The following is a 23,226-nucleotide window of genomic DNA, read 5'->3' on the forward strand; positions in this document are numbered from 1 at the left end:
ATATATTTTCATGTATTAATTTATTCATAATTTATTTTTATTATAAAAAGTCACCAAAAGAAAAGCTCTGTTTTTATTATAAAAAACCAAATACAAACAATTATTTAAAAATGTAAGATTTTTGAATTGGTTTTCCACCCGAATAGATGTCCTTTCTGTGATAAATGTGTCACTGTAAATAGAGTTTTGTAAACTGTTGTATGTCATCCTTATTGTTGTTCTGTTGTTTTTATGTTACATGTGTAACTAATGTCCTGCAGGCCACCCTTGAAAAAGAGATCTCTTGATCTCAAGGGGCTTCACCTGGTTAAATAAAGGCTACAATAAATAAAATTACCCGTTTCTTAACAAAATGCAAGGCGGTAAAGTGATTCTATTTTAGGAGTTTTAAGAGTACTATTGGGTTAATAATATTCTGAATAGCAATCATTTGTGCGGGGATAAAGGTGACATGAAGTGTTCATTCAGTGGTCGTCCCTAGGCTGACTGCTGTTCTGTCCTGACGTGTTGTCTCACAGAATCTCTCTCAGCCTGCCTTACAGTAGAAAGTAGCAGCCGGGTTGCTGATGAGCACGGAGTCACTGATGCGTGTCTCTTATGTCTCCTCTGCAGAGCTTCCAGAGAACTGGACGGACACCAGGGAGACCCTTCTGGAGGGGATGGTGTTCCAGCTCAAGTACCTGGGGGTCACAATGGTTGAGCAGCCCAAAGGAGAGGAGCTGTCTGCGGCCGCTGTCAAGAGGATAGTGGCCACGGTGAGAGACCACGCACACACACACACACACACACACACACACACACACACACACACGCATGTGCACACACACACACACACACACACACAAACACACAAACACACACTGCCTATTCACAAAATGTGTTTCTCTCCAACTCTCCACTTTGTTCCCACCTCCCCGCCTGCACAACTTGAAAATCATACTCACCCAGTAGCTTCCTCCTGCTTCTGACCTGGATGACACCTCTGTGAAAAGTGACTGTTTGGCTCCCTGCCCTCCTCCCCCGTGGCCCCCGATGACATTTAGAAGAGGATGCGATTAGTTTGGACACTGTTGCTCAGTATATGGCTCAGCCTGCTTTATCATGGTAGAAAGGGCTTAATGTTATTGGATCTGGCAGCTCACTGGATAATGAAGTTAGCGGCAGCAGAGTGGTGGGACTCCCGACACGGTGATGTATGGGGAGGGAGACGTGGGCTCTGATTGGGCCTAATCTGTTGGCCGCCCTTGGAAGCCCTCTGAAAAAAGGATGTTATTCTGCCGAATGGGATATTTTTAAGTTATCAATTTCCTGTAATAGGTCCTGTAGTGCACTTGGTTTAAAGAAACATTTTGTCAGGCCAATAGGAAGTCATTTACTCTGGATATCCCTCACTCGCACACACTTAATTTCTGAGGAGGTGTTTGTAGGGTTGTTAAGAGGGGACATAAAATAAGGTACATTTTATTCATGTTTTCAGAAATATTTGATTAAACATGCAAATGTGGCTTTCTCTTCATTAAACAGGTGCTTATTTGCATACATTTCTGGAATAGAAATCTGAACATTTCACAAAGCCACCCTGAAAATGCTTCTTTCCGTTTGTTGACATAATAGATTCAAAGGTTTTTACACAGAGAAATGTTAGAAATCTCTTGTCTACATAAAGCAGAAAGTACTGTCAAAACAAAGAAATATTTGTTGTCATTTTTTTTAACTTTTCACTGGATTGACTTTCCTTTTCCCTTTCCTCCAGGCCAAAGCAAGTGGGAAAAAACTCCAGAAAGTCACATTAACGGTCTCCCCAAGAGGAATCATCCTTTACGACAGTGCCTCCAACCAGATGATAGAAAATATCTCCATATACAGGTCAGTGCTCCTCAACTACACATCCTGTGTCCCTGACTCAGCCGGCTGGTCCCAGGTCTGAAATACTTTAGCTTGTCCTTATCAGCTAAATAAAAAAAATTGTTGTTTGTTCTCATCCATCACGGGGTGGATGCAAGTTTAAGAGCAGGTATGGTATTCCCAGACAGTGTAATATGTGTGTGTAAAGACAGCAGTATGTCTCATCAATCTAACCTTGTATGCCATCAGCTGTATGTCTGACTTTGAGACAGACACCAATTCTCCCTAGTAAATGTAAACAGATCTCACTTGCCTGCTGCAGCTTGCATGCTTAAAGCTGCCTAACCTCTATTGGCCTCAAGCTTACAATCCAAGTTTGAATAACTTTTCTAAAATTCTACATTGATCCAGGAGATGTGGGACTTTAAATCATTTTTACACGCAAAAGGCTTATGTTGAATAATTTCTCCTAAATTCTGGCAGATTGAGGACAAATCTCTATTCTATTCTTAAGTCATCCTAGAGTTAGATTTCTTTTTTACTTCATCTTTCAGGCTTTTCTTTGTCACCTTATGATTTATGCAACAGTTACATTTCTCCCACCTGCTTGATTTGACATCCCCTGTCATGGAAGAACTGTTCCTGGCCGTTAAGAATGATCATTTGGAGCTCACTTCTCATACAGGATTGTCTTCCTGTACATCGCTGGGCTAACCCGACAACCTCAACCTTTGAATTTATTGCCACAAGCTTCCCTTTATTTGTGTGCAAAAAAAAACAAAGCATACAACCCCACTCCTTTGTGATGCTTGGCCAGAAAACTGCTACACTGCTAATACTCTGATATATTCTGCCATTTGTAGAACATGAGGTAAATACTGCAGCAATTAGAAGGCCGACTGCGCAAGGTGAGTCCAGCTGTGACCTCAGGATGGTGTGGAGACGTAAAGCATCTGGCTGTATCTCGCACCCCATTGGATCGGTCCTCCCATGGACATCTGCTCATAAGACAGACGACCAATAAAAGTAATGGATTTGCCTAGACACCTAATTTCCCCGTCGCCCTCCCTCCCAAACATTAGCCCGTAAATCTCCATTGTGCAGCCTGCAGCTACGGTTCTTAAACCGCCCAAACTTTTCCTCCTTTGTTTTTATTTATTTATTATATCCACGCCTCTTATCCCGTAGTCATTAGTTAACCGAATGTGAGACTATCCCGCTGTGAAGTTTGAGCACAGTGCTAATGCTCCAAGGGGAGAGGGAGGACAGATGGCACACATTCATTATAGCCTTCCTCCATCGTTGTGGGCCTTCCTCCCCATTTGGCCCGCGCACCGGTCACTTTGGTATACTACACGGCATGATCATCAAACGATGGAGAAAAGCTATTTGTGGAGCATCTCAGTGTCATTTCAAATCCCGACTCTGCACCTGGGACTGACGAGCAAGAATGATATCTCTCCTAAAACTCTGGACAGACAACCTCCGTCCCCCGGGACAAAAACAATCACCTGTGTCTGCGTGAGTCTTTTCATGTACCTTTCAACAGGGGCCAGGCCCAATCTGAGCGCTGTCATTTTAAACTGTGTGTGTGTGTCCTAGCATTACTATACTTGTGGGGACCTACATCTGTTTACACAGTCACGTGTGGGGACTCTCCTCCCTTATGGGGACAAATTGGAGGTCCCCATAAGGGGAATCATTAATTTTAGGGTGAAGACTTGGTTAGGGTTGTGTGTGGTGTGTGTGTGTGTGTGTGTGTGTGTGTGTGTGTGTGTGTGTGTGTGTGTGTGTGTGTGTGTGTGTGTGTGTGTGGGTGTGTGTGTGTGTGTGTGTGTGTGGTGTGTGTGTGTGTGTGTGTGTGGTGTGTGTGTGGTGTGTGTGTGTGTGTGTGTGTGTGTGTGTGTGTGTGTGTGTGTGTGTGTGTGTGTGTGTGTGTGTGTGTGTGTGTGTGTGTGTGTGTGTGTGTGTGTGTGTGTGTGTGTGTGTGGCAGGTGGACACAGAGGGAGTGTGATGTAGCGACTTGTTTGAAACTGCATCCCTTTTGGGAAATCGCACAGATGTCCACTCACGTGTTCAGTTCAAAAACACGACATTGTGCAGCTCTACCTGCAAACAGCTGTGCGTGTGCGTGACCATGTGCAGAGCGCTGAGATTGTGCGTGCAGCTGGTTTCATGAATGGCATTCTTTTTCCTTTTTTTAAGAATTGCTAGATGGAACCGTTTTTAAATGAGATTGCTTGGACTAGCTTAACGGCTTAGTGCAGATGAAGTTGCACGATGGCCCTGCATGACTCTTTAAATCTTGCAGTTTTTATTAAATGTGTGTTTCCCCCCCCCCCTCAGAATATCATATTGCACAGCGGACAAGATACATGACAAAGTGTTTGCCTACATCGTCCAGAGCCAACACAACGAGACGTTGCAGTGTCATGCCTTCCTCTGCACAAAGAGAAAAATGGTACGTAAATGATTTTCTGCGTCTACATGTACCTGAAACACCACTTGTGTGCACAGTAGGCTGTTACCAGATCTCCCCCTTTCTAAATAAAGGAACACTTGAACATTTGCTTTCTTGCCAAGACTAACATTCATATCACCTTTGTGTATTTTAGATATGAAGCAACAGCCAGGTATCAGGTTAGCTTAGCATACAGTCTGGGATCAAGGGGAAATGGGTATCCTGGCTCTGTACCAACTGAAGCCAATAAAATCCTCCTATCAGCACTTGTATACCTCCCTAGTTAATTATTCATCATGCAAGTCCAAGAACACAACTTGTTTGAACATTGTGTATTTGTGCAGAATAAACAAAAAAGTAACCTGTCAATAAGTATGATTTATTAGTTCTGGTAGCTAGTTTTTCCCACCGTTCTGAAAAGCTGTAACCTTATGTTCCTTTTTGTATTACATATTCACCTCCTGGCTGCGGCTTCATATTGAGCAAACCAAAGTGCCATATATATTTTTAACGAATTCCCAAGAAATGAAATTGCCCACCACCTTGAACTATGCATTTAATGCCATGGGTTACATATAAATAAATGTAAAGTGAAAAACAGCTTCAGGCTGCAGATTCTGTACGGTGCAGGATTCTGCATTCAGGTGTTTCACACAGCTATTGCTCCTGGCAGCGTGTGGAAAGCACTCTATGCAGATAGTGTGTTGCAGAGAGACCTCAGGACATCTGCCACTTTGAACCACTTTACTTATATGTATGCAAATGTCCAAGTATTAAGAGAAAGGTGAGGAGTGAGAACTTAAAGGGGCCCCCCGAGAGAATGCCACAGAGGGATGACAGGGGCTGTCATCCCTCTGTGGCATTCTCTCCATCCCTGGAGGTTTGCAGAATGAGGGAGCCACTCCCTCCTTTTCCTTCCCCTCACTAATTTAGTTCTGGCAGAAAGGCCACGTATCCTCCCTGTTACATAAACAACTCGTCATGGAGCCTACGGGTTTCTTTTCCTCCTGTAGTTTTACTGTATGTGGAAGCATTGCATACTCATCTTCCCTTTTTGACTTCACCTTTTCCCTCTGCTCCTCCCCCCCCCCCCCCCCACAGGCCCAGGCGGTGACCCTAACGGTGGCTCAGGCTTTCAGAGTGGCATTTGAATTCTGGCAGGCTGCCAAGGAAGGTACGCATGGTCGCCCCAGACAACCAGAGAAGTGTGACGGAGGAGTGCAAATGTTCCTTCCCCTCTCCTCCCCCGCCGTTGTCAGTCTCTCCATTTACTGTACACACACTGTGTCTTCCGTCTTAACAAAGGTCCTGTCTTTTTTTTATCCCGATGTTTTCCAAACAACGTGGAGGTAAAAATGGCTCTCAGCCTTGACAGGGGTCGTGTGATATACTGCAGAACTATTTACTGACTTCTCACCTCAAACCCTCACATGCAGTAGAGGAATGTCCCCGGTGATTAAAGACGTCGCCCTAACAGTGGTTAAATCATTATCCTGAGAACAGAGACATGCTTTAGTTTAGTGAAGCCTCTCTATTACAGACAGCTCAGTCATGGTTAAAGAGTCATCTGGGTATCGACACCGGGGGGGTGGAGAGGAGTTAAGGTGAGCCCGGGGCAGAGGTGGGCTGACTGGAGGTAAATCTTCCTTTTTACAGTGAGAGCAGGACTCAGCCGTGTGGGAGGCTGGGATTTCCCTCGGATGGGTTTCATCTGAAGTGCAAACATGTTCATTTTCTCCTCCATTACATATTTATATTTTCACGTCAGACTTGTGAGGCATGCAACCTCTTTTAATGGCATTCATTTTAATAGTAGACTACGCTGAGGAAACAAGCAGACAGTGCATGTTCAGGCACCTCCGTGGACACAGCAGGCAATCTGTGCACTGTAAGCCTGGTGTCACACACATTCTTCTGTACAGCTCAGCAGAACACGCATGTGATTTACTGCATGTATGACTCCAGTGTAAATGAGCAGCTCGCATAATACAGGTTTCTGCACCCCCCCCCCCCCTCCCCTCCAATCTTCTCCACGAGTGTCGAAGGCGCCCTTTTGAATTTATTCGTGATTTATTCCTTTGTTGCCGTCTTGTCTTGTTTTGCACCTGGCACCTTGACCCCGCCCCCTTTGTGGAGTTATTCCTCTTTCCCCTTCTCCTCCTCCCCCCCCCCCCCCCCCCATCACAGCGCTCGCTTCTGCTTCTTAGAAGGAGGTTAGGCGAGGAGAGAGAAGGAGGGGGGGGGATGGTTGATGAGGAGAGAGGGCAAGAGAGCATGAAAGGCGGGGCAGCGGGGGCTTCTGGGACGGGGGGTGTGTAAAAGAGAAAGGAAAATGATTGTGTGCGTGTGTCAGCGGGATCTCAACCCCCTGGCAGATTCAGTGTCAGTGCCATTGATCCTGTCTCTGCGCGAAGGCGAGTTTATTTATGCCGTTCTTTAGAGACACACACTGGCACTGTATACATCCTTTTCTATTCACTCCACATTCCTACATGTTCTTCTTCTGCTGTGTGTTTTGATGCACATTTCCAATCTAAGGGAGGGATTATTTTTCCTCCAACATCAAGGCCACGGGCTCCTTTCCTCACGCCTCTTCATGTGGTTGTTTGTAACTTGGAGTTGAATATTAAACCTGCTGCCTCCTCTATCACCCTTTAAGTTTTCTTCTTTTTTTTTTTCCTGCCCTCGCCGTTCTTCGCCGTCGTCTTTTTCTAAGCGGGCCTACTAAGCAGTTACATTTGCCGAGCTGTTCTCTCCCAGTTCAGTGCGGTGTCACTGATGAAGGAGAACTCGTGTCAAGCTGGTGGGGTCATGGCGGGGGGAAAGGATATTTTCACAAAGAGAGTAGAAGAAGAAGAAGGGGAGATAGGGAGAGGGGGACACATCCATTGGAGTCTGTTTCATTAAAGTGACAAGACCCTGGAGGATCAGAGCAGGAAGAGGGGATATCTACTGTGTCTAGTTTACTGCTGCTGTTTCTTACCGACTCTCCTCCCACACCCACAGTGGTTCTCCGCAGCCCACCACGCGTTCCTGACCCACATTCCTCTGTATATTACTGCTCTCATCTCTGCTCATACATCTGTGTTCATTGAATATTCACTGTAAACACTACAGCTGGCTTTGAACTGAGCAGATTCGTATGTTGCTGCCATGTTTAGCTGGCTGAAAAACGATGCTCTGGAGAGGCAGAGGGGGGATACAGTCGCTCCAGGGGAAAGTTGTGTAACACTGTCATCACTTGGCTACCTGGGCTCATGGGATGTGGTGCTTTTTTTAGACTTAGGATGAGGATGAAACACAATCTCCTTCTCGTTAAACAGTCATGGACATTTAATCTGTACTTACAGTATAGGAAGCTTGAGTTACAGTGAGTGTGCATTTCTGTTTTGGTAAGAGTTCACACTTATTCAAAAGCTGTTTCCTGTGTTGGCGTCTGCCTAGCCTTCATACCCTGGGAAAGGTGATGTTTTAGGAAGTAGACAGTGTGGAAAGATGCATTTCCACTAATAGGAGCAGAAGTAAAAGCATTTAATCTGTTAGCAGCTATAAGGAACAAGGAACTTTCATTGTGTGTTTTATTTTAGACTCTGCAGACCATTTACATGCAGACAACCTGTATAACACTCCCGACAGAAGAGTCCGAACCGGTTAGAGACCTGGAGATGGTATTCATTCAGAGAGTGAGAGGAGGGTGTTTTGGGACGCACAAGTTACTCACGAGAATATTGAAGACTTTCTATAAGATGCACAGGAGCAACCATGCCGCCTCAGCAGAAACGGATTCCCTCACAATGTTGTGCTTTATCGTGAGGAGGAACAAGCCGCTGCACAACAGACATTATTCTGTCGAACACTTTGGAAGTAATACATCTAACTTTCATGGCCCTTATGAGCCTCCATGATGCACATGACTCCTCAGTGAGATTAGGTGTAACTTAATTAAAATAGGTGAAATAGCTTTATAGGGTCTCGTATCATTTGTATTTGGGCTATTTCAAAAAATAATGTAGCTATTACATTTGATGATATGGGTTCAAGACTGTATGACACAACCTTTTTCACTCGTTATGTAAAAAAACAACCGTTAACAAGGGGTGTAACTGAAAGGCTTATTAAACAGTGTACGACTTGTTTTCATCGGGACGTTTTACAGATGAGTCACAAGTGTGTGAAGTCCTGGGTTGACCTTCAGTGCAATTCCAAGGAGACATTTTGAAAATGCTTGATAAGTGCGATCCCTCTTCTCTAGAATGAGTTTAAGAGAGGGTGAAACACAATGAGAGCTGAAAGCCTTCTTCTCAGCAGGTGAGAATGTTTGCAGCGTATTATCCCTCTGACCCAGATGCCATGCCTGCTCTATTTAAATGCTGCACTTAATGTATTTACTGCTGTGTGTGTTACAGTCTTTCGAGGTCCCTCTAGGTTTCAGCTGGCAGATGGCCTGAGTAACGGCCTTGTCTGCCAATTTACGGCCGCTAATTTGTTTACACTTGTGATATGCTTGGTTAGAGAAACATTTTAAGCAGCTAGAAAGGTAAACGGCGCCTTAAGTATCACCCTGTGGTTACAAGGTCCTGAGTCACAGTTTGACTGACTGCTTGTTGTCCTCCTCCACCACTCACACAGACAAAGAGAAGAGAGTGAAGTCGGGTTCAGACGGAGAAGCAGCCAGCAGCTCGCAGTCGGACAGCTCGGCCAGCCTGGGCAGCCTGAAGGGAGGAGGTGAGTCATGTCACCCATCATCACGTCTTTCTCTCGCCCTTTCTGTCAGGAATCGTAGCTTCGGGGGGGGGAGAAAGAGTAATCAGCCAGGTTTGCTTCTATTGAGGATGCAGGTCAGCTGACAACAATCTGCGTTATTCTTTCACGCTAGCTTCATTGCAATAAACAGCAAATGACATTTTCAGTGGTCTATTTATGTAATGATAATGGCAATGATGATGATGATGATGATGATGATGATGGTGGTTTTAATTAGGAAAATTGAAAGCCGTGTTGTGGATCCATTACAAACAAATCCTGGTTCACCAATCCCCGTGACATTTACAACAATAGAGAACTGTTCACGGAAAAACAACCATATTCTTTCTGCTTTTTAGAAGAACAATTACAGCCCTGTTTGCATGGAGAGCATGAAAGAGGCCATTGTTTGAGTAGATGAACTAAGATGTCCAGGACTTTAGACGTGGCTCAGGCCTTTTAAACGAGCTGTTGGCGTCCAGTGAGCCAGACAACCTTAAGGCATTATTAGTTCCATGTAATGCCCTCGCTCTAGGAGTCAATAAGCTGAGGAGCATCTTGATGCCAGTGGCACAATGGCTGTTCACTTATTTCTCATTTCTCTCGTTATCCTGTTTTGTTCGTGCCTGTTTCCCTTTCACACATGAGCGGTTACTGTACAGTTTCTTTTTCAAGCAGAAAAACCTTAAAAAACATCTAAAAACATCAGCTTTGCACTGATGCAAACCCCCCCCCCCACCCTGCCAGGTGGCCTCCAGCCAGAGAGTGATCTCTCATCATAAATCTGATCCGACACTATATTTGGGGCTGTGGCCCACACGGGCTGTAAGGATGATCCCCATGAGGCTCGGTGTGCGTTATTGGAGAAACGTTATCCCACTGACCGTACGGTGGGCCATTTGGCTGCCAGCAGATTGTATTTCTGTACAGCAAATTGGCGTAATTGTACAGCAGAGTTATACACGGGAGAAGCTGCCGAGTGCCTTTCAAAACAGGCTGAGCATTGCCGTCCTTCCCTGAAGCAAAGATTGGGGACAGCCGAGCTTTAGAGCTATCAGAAAGCTACTCCTATGCACCATGTATTCACTTTGGCCGAGCGAATGGCATGCCACTGAGTCAGACTCTCAGGATCAGTTGTGTTGTCAGAGGTGAGTCAGATGTATTCATGAGACATGATACCCTCTGCTCTCTCCTGGCGCCAGGCCTCTCACAGAGGCTACAAGATAGGCATGCCACTTCTTCCTGTGTCGCCCTGATTGGTCGGGATTTAGCCGGATCATCCCATCTGTTATCGTCTTTAAAGGCTTACATGTAGCAATTAAAACGCATATAATACATCTATAACAATCTGCAGACAAAGAGTTTATTCATAGTCGTTGTCTTAAAAGCGTCATTACTTTTTTATTACGCATTTGGCCTTCAATGATCATGATCACCAGTGGAGAATATCTGATCAGTTGCATGAACATGAAGGACTGGTGAAGATTGGAGCGGGTGCAGAGCTGTTTCTCTTGGCAGCAGGCATACACTCTCCGTGAGAACAAAGAAAGACAAATGGCATTATGGACGATTCAGCCTGCTTTCTATCGATTAATCATTCACTATATAAAACGTCAACAATTTGAAAAAATGCTTTCGACAATCCCCAGAAACCACAGTTATATCTTCACATAGATTTGTGTTGGTCCGAATAACAGTCTCAAATCAACAATGTATAATTTACTTTATTTAGAGGCCCTATTCTGCTTTTAGGGATTGTTCTCTTTCCTGTAGTGTTACATAGGTTGTTGTGCTTGTTAATGCAAAAAAGATCTCGGAAACATAATCCATATTTTAAAAATGATTGCCAATTAATTTGTTTGCGATGCACTAATGGACCACTGCTTGTAGCTCTAGTGAAACATGCTAGCTTGGCGTATGCCCTGAAAGCCTCATTTCCACCTTAACAAACACCGAAGTCGCTCTCTGAGGGGTATTACCATCATATGAGTCTTAGGCTGCGGCCCCACGAGGACGAAAACGGCTAAACGCATAGGATTAACGCAAACGCAATCGCAAACGGCTTCCGTCCACATGCAATAATTATCCGGATAGTGTCTGTCCACACGAGACCGCTCCGTTTAGCTCCAACCGCTGGAGAAGCTGCAGTACATATGCAGGAGCCTCTACGTGGCGCTGTAACTTCCTCCACAAAAGCAGCGAAGAAGCATGGTTGTCATGGTTGCCCTTCTGTTTATTCTCCGCGGTGGGGGCCGAGGGAACCGGGCAGAGTTTTCGCCAGTCAACGTGTATTAAAGTTGAAATCTTCCGGACAAAATTATAAAAGTGCCGGTCAAAGGTCTTCTTTGTTATTTATTGAGCTTTAAAACAAATGAATAACGACTCTATATAATATAATGATAAAATACACGGAGCCTCTCTTTTTCCTCCCTCTCTTCGGACAGCGTCAGTGTCTGTCTCATGCAGCAGCTGATCCAGTAATCAGTGACCCGGCCGACAGTAAAAATAAACATATTTATAACTAGTTTAGGGAGTTTGAGAGGTAATTAAAATAGCTAAGGGCGATGATCTGACTTGAAGTGTGTGTTTTGCTGCAGCGGGAGGAGCTGCAGGTGAGCAGAGCTGCGTGTCTCCGTCCTGTCAGATTAGACTTCACTCGCGAGAGAAAGATAAATAATCTGAATTCAGGATGCAGTTTACTTTGACGTGGGGGTGAGCAGCAGAGGTGGGGAGAGGCGGGGCTATTGCCTCATCATTATTGCTGTAGATGTTGCACAAACAACTGTAGCATGGTCAATAGCGTCCGGAGCACGATAGCAACTCTGCGATCCGCCATTGTTGTTGTTGTTGGTGGCGAAACACTTCAGCACTGGCGCGGGGTAAGCGGAGGTGAGCAGAAGAGGTGGGGAGAGGCGGGGCTATTGCGCAATCACTATCAGTGATCTGAAAATGTATTTGGTCGTCCTCGTGTGGCCGAACGGTCTATATGACACTAAACAGTAACGCAAACGGCCAAATTCGTCCTCGTGGGGCCGCAGCCTTAACCCCCCCCCCCCCCTCTCTCCCACACTATTGCCTTCTTCATAACAGCACAATACTCCAACTGCCTTAGAGCTCAGTGTTGACAGAGTGGACAAGTCCAAGGGAATTGCTGTGGTGCTACAGTACAAATCATTGAGCTTTTACTGTTCGCTCGATGGACAACATTAGCCTTAAGGCTAGACAGAAATTAGTGTTGACACACATTAATCATCGGGCACGGCAATCTGATTACAGATCAGTGGCGTCACCTTTTTTAGGCGTGCGAGTCAGGAGGTTACTCCATACTCACTCATCACAATGACACCCACAGATGGCTGCATCGCTGAGGTGCATTAGAGGCTGAAGAAGAGAAGATGCATAGACTGTACGTGCGTGCTGCTGTAGTCTGTTGCCTGAGTATGAATATTATAATCGCAGGATCTCATCAAAAAGTCATTTAACTTCATTATTAAACAATTGTCTGTAGGCTTGGAATTTAATGATGAATGTGAAAGGTTGCTTCACTTACTTTATATGTTTAATTACTTTTATTATGCCGCTACCTATTTTTTTTTTTACCTTGAATTTAAACGTATTCGATATTTTCTTTATTAATGTGTACTTGTTTCTTCATTTAGTGTTAGTCTACTCTACGCATGCTTTTAAGCTGCACTGTCCCCTGTAACCATGTACATGTATCTACTGTGGGACCAATAAAGGATACTGATTCTTATTTGCATGTCATTTAGATGTATTTACTTTTTTGTTTTGCCTTCCAGAGGTGGCCACAGGAACACTTCTGGACTTGGCAGAGGGAGCCAACATGGCGCTGGTCCACTCAGGAACAAAGCAGACTGAATCGGATCCCTTTACGGTGCATAATCATGCCACAGAGAACAACAATACTGTATGGGTAAGAGTCGGGCTGGTCAATACATTTCAGCTGTTCAGGCTCGATAAGATGGGGACGAGAAGAGATACACGCAGTCAACACTGATTAATGAGGTGCCTGGTACCTGTTGTGTCCAAAGGAGTGGACCCTACAGTTACACAGCTGCTGCACAGTCACACAATAGTCTATTGAACAGAGCTGGCCTTATCAAATGGTCACATAGCTACAGAGGTAGTGGAAGTAACTGAGAGAAACCCCCTGAGACCATGTGAGGCAAGAGGAGACTGCTCTTGTGCAACACGTTCTCACTCCCAACTCATACAGATGCTTGGTCAGCACCCCTTTAGCATCATTCACCAGCTTTTAGTCGGATAGGCTTAAACATGTGCTTAACATTATATTACTACTTGATGAGGTTTTAATCAATCAATCAAAGTTTGTTTATATAGCCCAATACACACATTTTACATTATCACCGGGGGTTTTACAGTCTGTACAGAATACGACTCCCTCTGTCCTTTGACCCTCACATCGGACATGGATAAACTCCCCACAGCTCATTGTAGAAGTATAAGAAAAGGATGAAGATGGGTCCAGGTGGATGTCAACAATCCTCCGGGGCTGTAAATGGTTAGGTGAGCGTCAGACAGAACCACAGCCACAACTCATGATCCAGGCTCAGAAAATAATAATAATAATAATAATAATAATAATAGTAATTATATCAGTAATTTTGGTACTTGATATACGTGTAAAAAGTATAAAGTAAGTTAAATAGCTCAACCCGTAAGAAGGTTAACATTTCAAATCCTCAAACAGACAAAGTCCAGAGGGTAGACTGGTACTTTTAAAGGTAGGGAAGGTAAGAATGGAGAAACCAGCTCGAGTGCACTAGAATTTGAAATTACACAACCGGAAAAAATCTGCCCCTTCCTTCAGAGTTCCTTACAGAGCCCCTCCTCCAACACACACAAACGCGCACATGACAAGTTTGTGCACAGATGGAAGGCTGACAGGCAGGTAGGCCATCCAGTTATTTTAGCCGAGCCGGCTCAGATGATTAGTCGTGCTTTTTACAGCGCCAGGGGGGTGTCCGGTGCCTTGCTCAAGGGCACCATGGCAGGGCAGGAATTGAACTGGGACCTCTCCAAGTAGCAGTCCACACTCCATATTTCAGGTCTGGTCGGGGACTTGAACCGGCGACCCTACAGCTCCCAGTCCAAGCCCCTACTCACTGAGCAACTGCCGGACAGACTTATCATCTCTTGAGACTTCAACGTTATCACTAACCAACATGTGTGTGTGTTCTGTGTTTCAGGAGTTGGAGGACGGTCTGGACGAGGCGTTCTCAAGGTGAGAACACGTGAGATTTGGGTTTTCCCTAAAGGCTGCAGCCACACAGGCTGCTGTTCTGGAAATAGCTACCTGCGGTCTTGGTCTGCTCTCACAATACACCCAGCCTCTCCCTCTGCTGGGTTCACCACGGTGCGCTCCCACAGGCAGGAGTGTGGCTCGGTTTACAGGCCCTGACACAGCCGTCCCTCCCCCTGAGTCATGCTGCTTCTGTATGCTCTGTTTACCATCGGCTCAGGCCCACACACTGCTTTTATATGAGCTCAGAAAGACAGTGATTACAAATGAGTGCTGCTGAGAGTACTTGGTATATATATTACAAAGGAAAGACACTTTTTCTGTTTGAATACATTCAGAGAAAGTCTTAGAATTTGCAGGTTCAATGTTGACAGGAAAGTATGCGTTGATTTGGAATTCCTTAAACTCTGTCTATGCCTTCAACAAACTAATCTGTATAGAGTCTAATGGGATGTATGCTGCAATTGAGTCTAACTCAGCAGAACACTCGGATAAACTGCGGTAGTCTCCTGTCACGTCGCACCGCGCTTTTACAGCCATTTATTTCCAACAGCCATAAAAGGACTCTTCCGACAGTTTATTGGTGCATTTATTTCCTCTGGCCCTGCCTTTTATTCCCTCTGCTAATTGGAAAGTGGCCTTATAATTCTATCACTTTCATTTAGTGAGAGGGAAAATGGGTTCCACGGTATCTGTAATCAAGCACTAAGAGGCCATTTTAGCCCCGTTATCAGATGAGTATTTGTCTGCACACTGTAATTACACACCAACGCCATTAATCTCCCGCTCTGTGATTAATGACGATGCTCCCAGCGTAAGCACACACGCATCCACGTGTAGATTTGTTCTAATGGACATGAGTTCGGGCCGCCCGAGGGTCCGGTTTGAAGTCTTTGTCCATCAGGAGAAGCTGATGTACTGGGTGAAGTCGGGGTCAGAGTGAAAGTTATTAAAAATTAAGAGAAGACTTATGATTCTGTGCATGAGAATAGTAAATGATGGTAGCTGGTAGGTTCTGTGTGGTGCAAACCGTTTTGCGTGAGGACTGACATCAGCTTTGGATTAATGGATAGTTGTGCTCTGCCTCAATATTATTTCAGATACAAATTACAGAGATGTGTGTAAATGTTATTAAGCTTTAGAGAAACAGGCATTATTCACAACTATAAGTGACAAATGATGCACGCACATTTCCCCCCCTCCCAATACAAATAGAGATAACTGCAGACCAAAGTTTTCATTCTGAGGTTAAACATGGCTATTCCTAACTTTAATTCCTGTGAGGTACATTGAATTTCCTTAAATGAGACGTTTTATTGTACTTTTTGCTACGAGATGAAGATAAATCCATGTGTTGAGATTTATTGTATTGCTATTTGAAAGACAGCACTGCCATCTGCTGGCTGTGGGGTGTTTGTCACCATGTAATGTTAGAGCTTTTAAAGGGCTTTATTATACACATGTTCAGGTTCGTATTTGTATTGTGTGCCTGTGAGATGTTTACTTACTTTAATGTTCAAAAAGCTCTTTGTTTTTCTCATCCTGCCTGTGCGGCAGCCCCTTTTTCACCCTCTGTCTGAAACCAGAGCCCAGTCTGCTCTGATTGGTTAGCTGGCCAGCTCTGTTGTGATTGGTCAACCACTTAGAGATGTAAAAACCTTCACGTACAAAGTTATAGAAGCGCGAGGGTTACATACTGATGGCACTATGTTACGGAAGTAAACGCAGTAGTCCAATGGAGGCTATTCCCTCTGGGGGGAACTTTGGAATTTTAGCCTTTGCAGACCATTGACATGCACAAAAACCTATTCTTTCACACACAGTGACGTCACGAGCTACCCACAATGCAACACGCGCCATATATATATATATATATATATATATATAAATACGCCCTTTTCCTGGAGGTGCAAATATCCTGGAAGTGCAAATATAAACAGCTAGCTAACGTAGCCTGACAGGCAGGTAGGCCTGACAGGCAGGTAGGCCATCCAGTTATTTTAGCACTAGGTTTTTTTTCTGAATTAACGACCGAAGAAATCGCTGCATGTCTTCGGATGACATCTCTGGACTTGAGGGGTGTGCTCTAGGTCGTTACCAGCGTAAACTAGAGCTGTGTGGGTTGTCGGATTGCCCTTACAGACAGCCTGCAGATGTATGGAAAAACGTCTAATTTCGTCTAATTTCTGGAAACATCAGGTGAATACCCCACTTGTCACAATAATATTATCATGCCATTGCATATATGTGGTATTTTAGAGTTGACTAGGTATTGATTAAGGCAATAGACTATGATATTCAGTACAGGAAGCTTAGCAACACCTAGACGGTGTACGGCTGCCTGCTTGCATCTCGCGTAAAACGGCGGATACCGGAAGTACGGTGTCGCCCTCGGCCCAATACCCGTATGTGTGTGTGAAAGAATAACAATCTACACGAATGGGAAAACCCCAAAGGCATAATAGGGCCCCTTCAAGGCGTTGACGTGCCTGTTGATCTTAGTGAGGAAAAGCCAGTTTGATGTGCATGTGTTTTCTGTGTGGCAAATGTTGAGGAAAATGGGCCTGACATACATAAGATTTCTCTTTCTGTTGAAGCTCAAGAATATAGGCATTAGGTCGCACTGTGGTCTAAATGTATCCACTCGCTTTACTGCAAGGCCGTTCAGAAGAGTTGAATTGTTGCCTGACTTGTGATGTTTCCTTTGCACCCCCAGCCGCAGTTTGGATAGCTTTGAATCCTACTCAGGTAACGATGTCATTCACTGGACATAGTGACTTCCACCTCCATTGTCCCCACAATCAACCCACTATTCAAACCGCTCATCTGTCTGGATGTCAGTGTTCATCCAGGTTGATTAAGACTCATTTAGTTTCACGCTTTCTTTTCAGGCTGTATCCCATTAACAAGGGTTGTTTAACTTTATTAGAGACGCATCACGGGGGGAACTCTTCCTCATTGTCACTCCACAGTTTGATCCATCACCTAGCTTCACTGCCACAGAACCGGAGTGTGTGTCCACGTCTTCATCACAAGTGTTTTATGTGTCTCTGCCTCACAATGTAATGTAGTAGTGTCTCTACTACATATTTCATCGGTAACAGGGTTCTTATGAAACCAAAAAAAGCTTTGCTTGAAAAGGAAATGTGTCTGGTGTTGTAGGCGAGGACTTAAGCAGCCGGTAAAATAAACACTCACTTATATTACAATTACTGTGAGTGTAAGGTAATTATGTTAAAGGTGGGGTAGGTAAGTTTGAGAAACCTGCTCGAGATACACTTTTTGTTATATTCCATGGAATGCTCTTAACATCCCGATAGCAATGAATATCTTAAGTGCTTTGACAAAAAATCCATAAAGAAATGTCATCTGTTGAAGCCGTGGCGCTGTAAAAAGCACGACCAATCATCTGAGCCGGCCCGGCTAAAATAACTGGATGGCCTACCTGCCTGTCAGCCTTCCATCTGTGCACAAACTTATCTCGTGCCCTCATTGGTCATGTGCGCGTTTGTGTGTGTTGGAGGACGGGCTCTGTAAGGAAGTGGCAGATTTTCTCCGGTTGTCTATTTTCAATTTCTCGCGCACTCGAGCTGGTTTCTCAAACTTACCTATCCACCTTTAACTTTATGTTTTGCGATTGCTTTTATAGATACAATTTAGAAGTGATGATAGGGGCTTTGAGAGTCTGTACATTTTTGGTTTAGGTACTATGGAAGTGCTTGAATCTCCATAAGCGTTACGACAGTGTTAGGGCCATGGCTCCGTAATATGAGATGTCACCATGGATGAATCTGCATTGTTTGTATGTGCAGGTCTGGCATGTTTGTTTGTGTTCTATTTTTTATTTGATCATGATGTTCTCATTGCAAATAGGAATGCCACTTTGTTTATTGGCTATGTTGTTGTCCATACTTTCTGTACACATTCTACCATTGTTCACACATTGGTCACAATATTCTTATACTTAACCCCTGAAATGATCATGTGTATATCAATTACTCATACATTGTTGAAGAAAACGTATTCATTTTCTTAAAGTAAGGGCTGCATTTAAAATGGCAAAGCTATATGAAATAATCTGTTAACACACTTTCACACAATTTATATAATCACACAACCAGTATAATCCAAATCTCCCCACATGCATTTTCGCTAAATCAATATAAAGCTTTACTCATCCATGTGAGTACTATTTATACAGTAGTGTTTTACATGGTTAGGTAAGTGAAATGCATGTGTTTGTTAAGAAATAAGAAGATAGGAATTAATGAATCATGTGAGTTCTTGATATAAAAATGTGGGGTTGAGTATTGTATTAAATGGTCATTCATAATATCAGTATTTTCTTTTATCACTGTTCCATGATGGCATTTTCTAATCAAGTGTGTTTTCTTGTGTTCCTCCAGACTCGCTGAGTCTCGCACTAACCCCCAGGTCCTGGACATTGGGGTAAACCCTCAGGACTTCAACACTGAAGAGTGCCTGTCCCCAGGCAAATGGGACCAAGAGGACATAGACTTCCCCCCACAGAAAGACACTTTCTAAAAGTGGAGCCTCTGCCAAGAAGGACGACAGGGAAACGTGGGGGATAGATGTTGGTAACACATGGTTGGAAACTGTGAGAAGACGAACATTTCGACACGTTATCAGTAAGGTTTCCCGCCTTCTCCCTGCTGCCACGCCCTCTCTCTGGTGCGTCTGCAGACCAGAGACGGAGACACGAGCAGGCTGCTCACAGAACAGGCCAAAGCAATACAAACCATTTTATCCCTTTTCTATGAAAGACACATGCAGTCATTTAATGTTTGTTACAGTCAGTGTATTACTTCCTTTTTCTGTCTGTTTACCCATTCACTGTTAGTAATGTGTTTGTGGTATGTGCTTGTGTACATTGCGTTAACAAGTGTGTGTACAGAATATAAATGTACAAAGTGAGATGTGAGAGTATGTTGAGCAGGTTGTTACATGAGGTAAAGGTCAACAAGGGTGCTGTCACATATTTGATTTAGCTAGAGATGGAGAAACTGGATAAGAGGGAAACGTCACGGGTGGAGGCCAGAAATGCAAAATAATAAAGTTACTACCTATGTGCTTCAAGAATTCAGCCTTTTGTTGGGCAACAAAAGCTTTAAAAAAATATGTGTGTGTATTTTGGTCAAAGAGTGCTTGTGTGAAAAATGGATGCGAACAAAATGACAATCTTATTTTTATTTTCTATTGCAAAATCTATTTTTTGCACTCATCCACTTTGAAAAGCACATATTTAATGTAAGGGTATTTAACTTCGATAAGCATCAAGCTCATTATTCAGGCTTATATACAGTGCCTCTGTTAACTCTTTTCATGTTTAGTTTTTTTATCTGTAAATCACGGTATTCATAATGCTTTTTTCCAACATTGTAGGAAACAAAAACTTCAAATAGCGCCACATTTGAAACAAAACCAGTCTTTCACCCCACTGTGGCTCATGGACAGACCTGGATGTCAAAGTGGAGGCAAGTCATGTCGTTTTTTTTTTACTCACATTAATATGACAGTCTCTACCATTACATTGCATTTAGCTGACGCTTTTATCCAAAGCGACTTACAATAATCTACCTTGTCACCAAGTTGCTTTTAATCACCTGTGATTCATAGTTAAAAAAATAAAACATGAAGTCCAAAAGGTTTTTCATCGGCACTCGACCACTATATGTTAAATTATATTGTTGCATTGACTTTGCAGGTTTACTTTTTCGGGGAGGGTTCCCAGTGTTACTTTTGGCATTGTTTATGTATGAATTTAATTTAATTCATGAATTTACATAAAAAAAACTATAAAAGTACAAATGTATTTGTGTGATGTTTATTACAAAAATGTTTGTCTACTTATTTTGCTCACTGTTCTCTCTCCATATGTAGCGACAGCAGGAAACAAACAAAGTCGCTGAGAGGCTGAGGCCGGGCCTGTTTGATATTGAGTGACACGCGCTACAAAAAAGTACTTGCTGAGATCAAAAACTCTATTGAAAAAATAATGTAGTTTAATGAAAACTGAGATGATCAACTTATTATCCTTGGACAGACATTGTTATATTAACCAAAGCAATCATTTAAACTTGCGGTCAACAAAAAGTACAACGGCCCTGTGTCACCCTCTCTTCCACACACACCTCACGCAGGTGAACAGGATTATAATGAGTGACCATATTCATGTAACCCAAGCTAACCAATCAATAGTGATCAAACAAATATCTTATATTAAAACAAAACTCATTACTACGTTTCATGGCTCCTACACCATATAATGGTTGTTCTTGCATCCTTTGTCTGAAAGATCGAAAGAACAACAATGGAAAATATGTCAGTTATAATCCTCAGCTAGCAAAGAACACGTTTTGTTGGAAGCTCATAATACCCTGTTGAGAATGTTATTGAACTATCAGGGAAAAATATGAAACTGATGTTGCATGTTTTTAAAGGACGCATGTTCAATAAGTTATATGTTGTATGTGAATATACTCACTGGCCACTTTAATAGGTATATATAGGCTACACCCAGAGATGGGGTCGTTAATAAAAAAAAAATAATATATTACATATTACTTTAAAAAAAAAAAGTAATATATTACACTACTTCGTTACTCTCTACATAAAGTTACTCGTTACTTTACTCGTTACTTTACTCGCAGGGCCGGCCCGCCCCTCCCTGCAGGCAGATCACGCAGACTGCTAAAGTTTCAAATGTTCTCTTTAGTTCAGTTTCCATTGTCGCATAAGACTGATCCAGATCCTGAATGTTTTCCTATCTGACCATGGCTGTCCTCTGTCTCCTGCTATCTGTATATTTTGCGCAGTCTATCTCTGCTCACGCTGTTGCGTCGGCGTGTTCTCCTGCGTGTTGGCCATGTGTTGCACTGGAACCAGACACCGCAAAGACAGCCGAGCACGTACGAACTGCGCATGCGTGAGTGGCAATAACTCTCCTTACCAGCAGGCGGCGGTAGTGTGTATTCGTCATTCAAAACAGGCAACAACCGGAAAACAGAAGAAGAACAGACTACGTGATATAAACAAACAACAAATAGCTGTGCGTTAGCTTCACCTTAGCATGTGTTCTTTGCAGGTGTTTGTTGAGGTTGGCCGAGGCTATATACAGGACGGTCCTGTACACAACGCCAAATGGCTATATACAGGACCGTCCTGTACACAGCTCTCTGAAATGGCTATATACAGGACGGTCCTGTATATAAGGTCTCTGAAATGGCTATATACAGGACGGTCCTGTGGATAAGATATCTGAAATGGCTATATACAGGACCGTCCTGCAGCTAACGTCAAATGACGATAAAGACTGTCCTGTATATAGCCATTTGGCGTTGTGTACAGGACCGTCCTGTATATAGCCATTTCAGAGACCTTATATACAGGACCGTCCTGTATATAGCCACTCCCGTTGAGGCCTGATTATGACTGATTTTAGTAAGTAACGAAGTAACGCATGTCGGGGCAATGTTAGTAACTGTAGTGTGATTACTGAATTATAAAAGTAGCGCGTTACACTACTCCGTTACCAACAAAAGTAATATTATTACAGTAACGCGTTACTGTAATAATATTGCTTTTTTTATAGGCATTATAGGCGCGTTACACCCAACTCTGGCTACACCTGTTCAACTGCCTGATAATGCAAATATCTAATCAGCCAATCACATGGCAGCAACTCAATGCATTTAGGCATGTAGTCATGGTCAAGACGACCTGGTGAGGTTTAAACAGAGCATCAGAATGGGGAAGAAAGGAGATTTAAGTGACTTTGAACAGGTTATTTTAATATAAAATGTATTACCAACAGTGGTTCATACGATGTAAGATCCAGTGCACCCTTATCTGAAATATGGCTAAACCTATGGGCTTCTTTCTTTCTTTCGAACGGCTAACTTTGTAAGCCAACTGTATATTACCACTTGCTGTCGCTCTTTTTCTTTCCATTTAGCTAAAGAAAACAAGAGAAAATATAAGATAAGGGAGTTGTTGTGACTATGAGGCCAGGTTTAGGAGATGTGCTGTAGGACTGTAAATAGAAACGGGACAGCTTCAAGACAAAAGAAAAAGCTTTATTAGAAGTTAAAACAGTTACATTTAAGTCCAGTTATGGAACACACTTATAAGGCAAGTGCAAATGAATTATGTATTTCAGTTGCATTTACCTTGTGTGATATCTTCCAGACTGAGAGGCTCTAGCACAGGCATGTTTGTTTGACCATCACCACAAAGAAAATCTTGCATTGTGAACTTTTTGTGATGAGTTTTCATGTTACATTATTTAGCCCTCGCAGAGACCACTGCATCCTCCTCTGCTTCTCCATCTACATCTGTTGCTCCAGGCATTTCAAAACTCTGAATCAGGAGCTGAATTAAGGTGACCATGTGTAATGATGTGCCGTTGGTGAAACAGCAGCAGACATTTGAACACAATGCGTGAAGACACTTAGAAACACTTTGTTGTTGCAATATTGTGCACTTTTTAAGGTAAAAATACTCACCACCCACTTCACAATTGTAACTTGACTACGTGACCGATTTGTGACTTTTCATCATCACATGATGAAAGACCATGCCTAAGGTCTTACTCACAGCTTGCATCAGCCTGCCAGCAGAAAGTCGGCGTTTACCAGCTAAGGCTAAAGCAGTTTCCGGTTATATTTTCAAAATAAGATTCCTGATATGCTTTTTGAAGAAACACACTCCTCAATGTCAGTCTTGGTACTTTATTGACAAAGATGACGACACCCTGAAACAGAGCAATGCCGCAGGATAAGCTGACAAAGTATTACATACATGCATGTCATGACCAATACACATATATTAAATTACATATATTAAAGACACACTAAACAGTAGTGGAAACAG

General features: G+C 43.3%; 1 protein-coding gene across 3 annotated transcripts in view; it reads left to right on the plus strand.

Annotated features, from left to right (window-relative positions):
• The window catches only part of ldlrap1b (low density lipoprotein receptor adaptor protein 1b), a 42,321-nt gene extending 22,186 nt beyond the window's left edge, over positions 1–20,135 (plus strand). Inside the window, exons 2-9 of one of the 3 annotated variants that reach the window (XM_071207150.1) lie at positions 613–755; positions 1,754–1,866; positions 4,193–4,307; positions 5,409–5,481; positions 8,937–9,032; positions 12,851–12,984; positions 14,282–14,316; positions 18,741–20,135. In XM_071207150.1, coding sequence (XP_071063251.1) covers positions 660–755; positions 1,754–1,866; positions 4,193–4,307; positions 5,409–5,481; positions 8,937–9,032; positions 12,851–12,984; positions 14,282–14,316; positions 18,741–18,879 — 801 coding nt within the window. In that variant the 5' untranslated portion in view covers positions 613–659 and the 3' untranslated portion in view covers positions 18,880–20,135. The remainder of the gene's footprint in view (positions 1–612; positions 756–1,753; positions 1,867–4,192; positions 4,308–5,408; positions 5,482–8,936; positions 9,033–12,850; positions 12,985–14,281; positions 14,317–18,740) is intronic. The other 2 variants (XM_034111370.2, XM_034111369.2) reach the window with 2 other exon arrangements.
• The last annotated feature ends 3,091 nt before the right edge of the window (positions 20,136–23,226 follow it).

Source organism: Pseudochaenichthys georgianus, chromosome 22 (assembly GCF_902827115.2).
Source record: "Pseudochaenichthys georgianus chromosome 22, fPseGeo1.2, whole genome shotgun sequence".
Lineage (NCBI taxonomy): Eukaryota > Metazoa > Chordata > Actinopteri > Perciformes > Channichthyidae > Pseudochaenichthys > Pseudochaenichthys georgianus.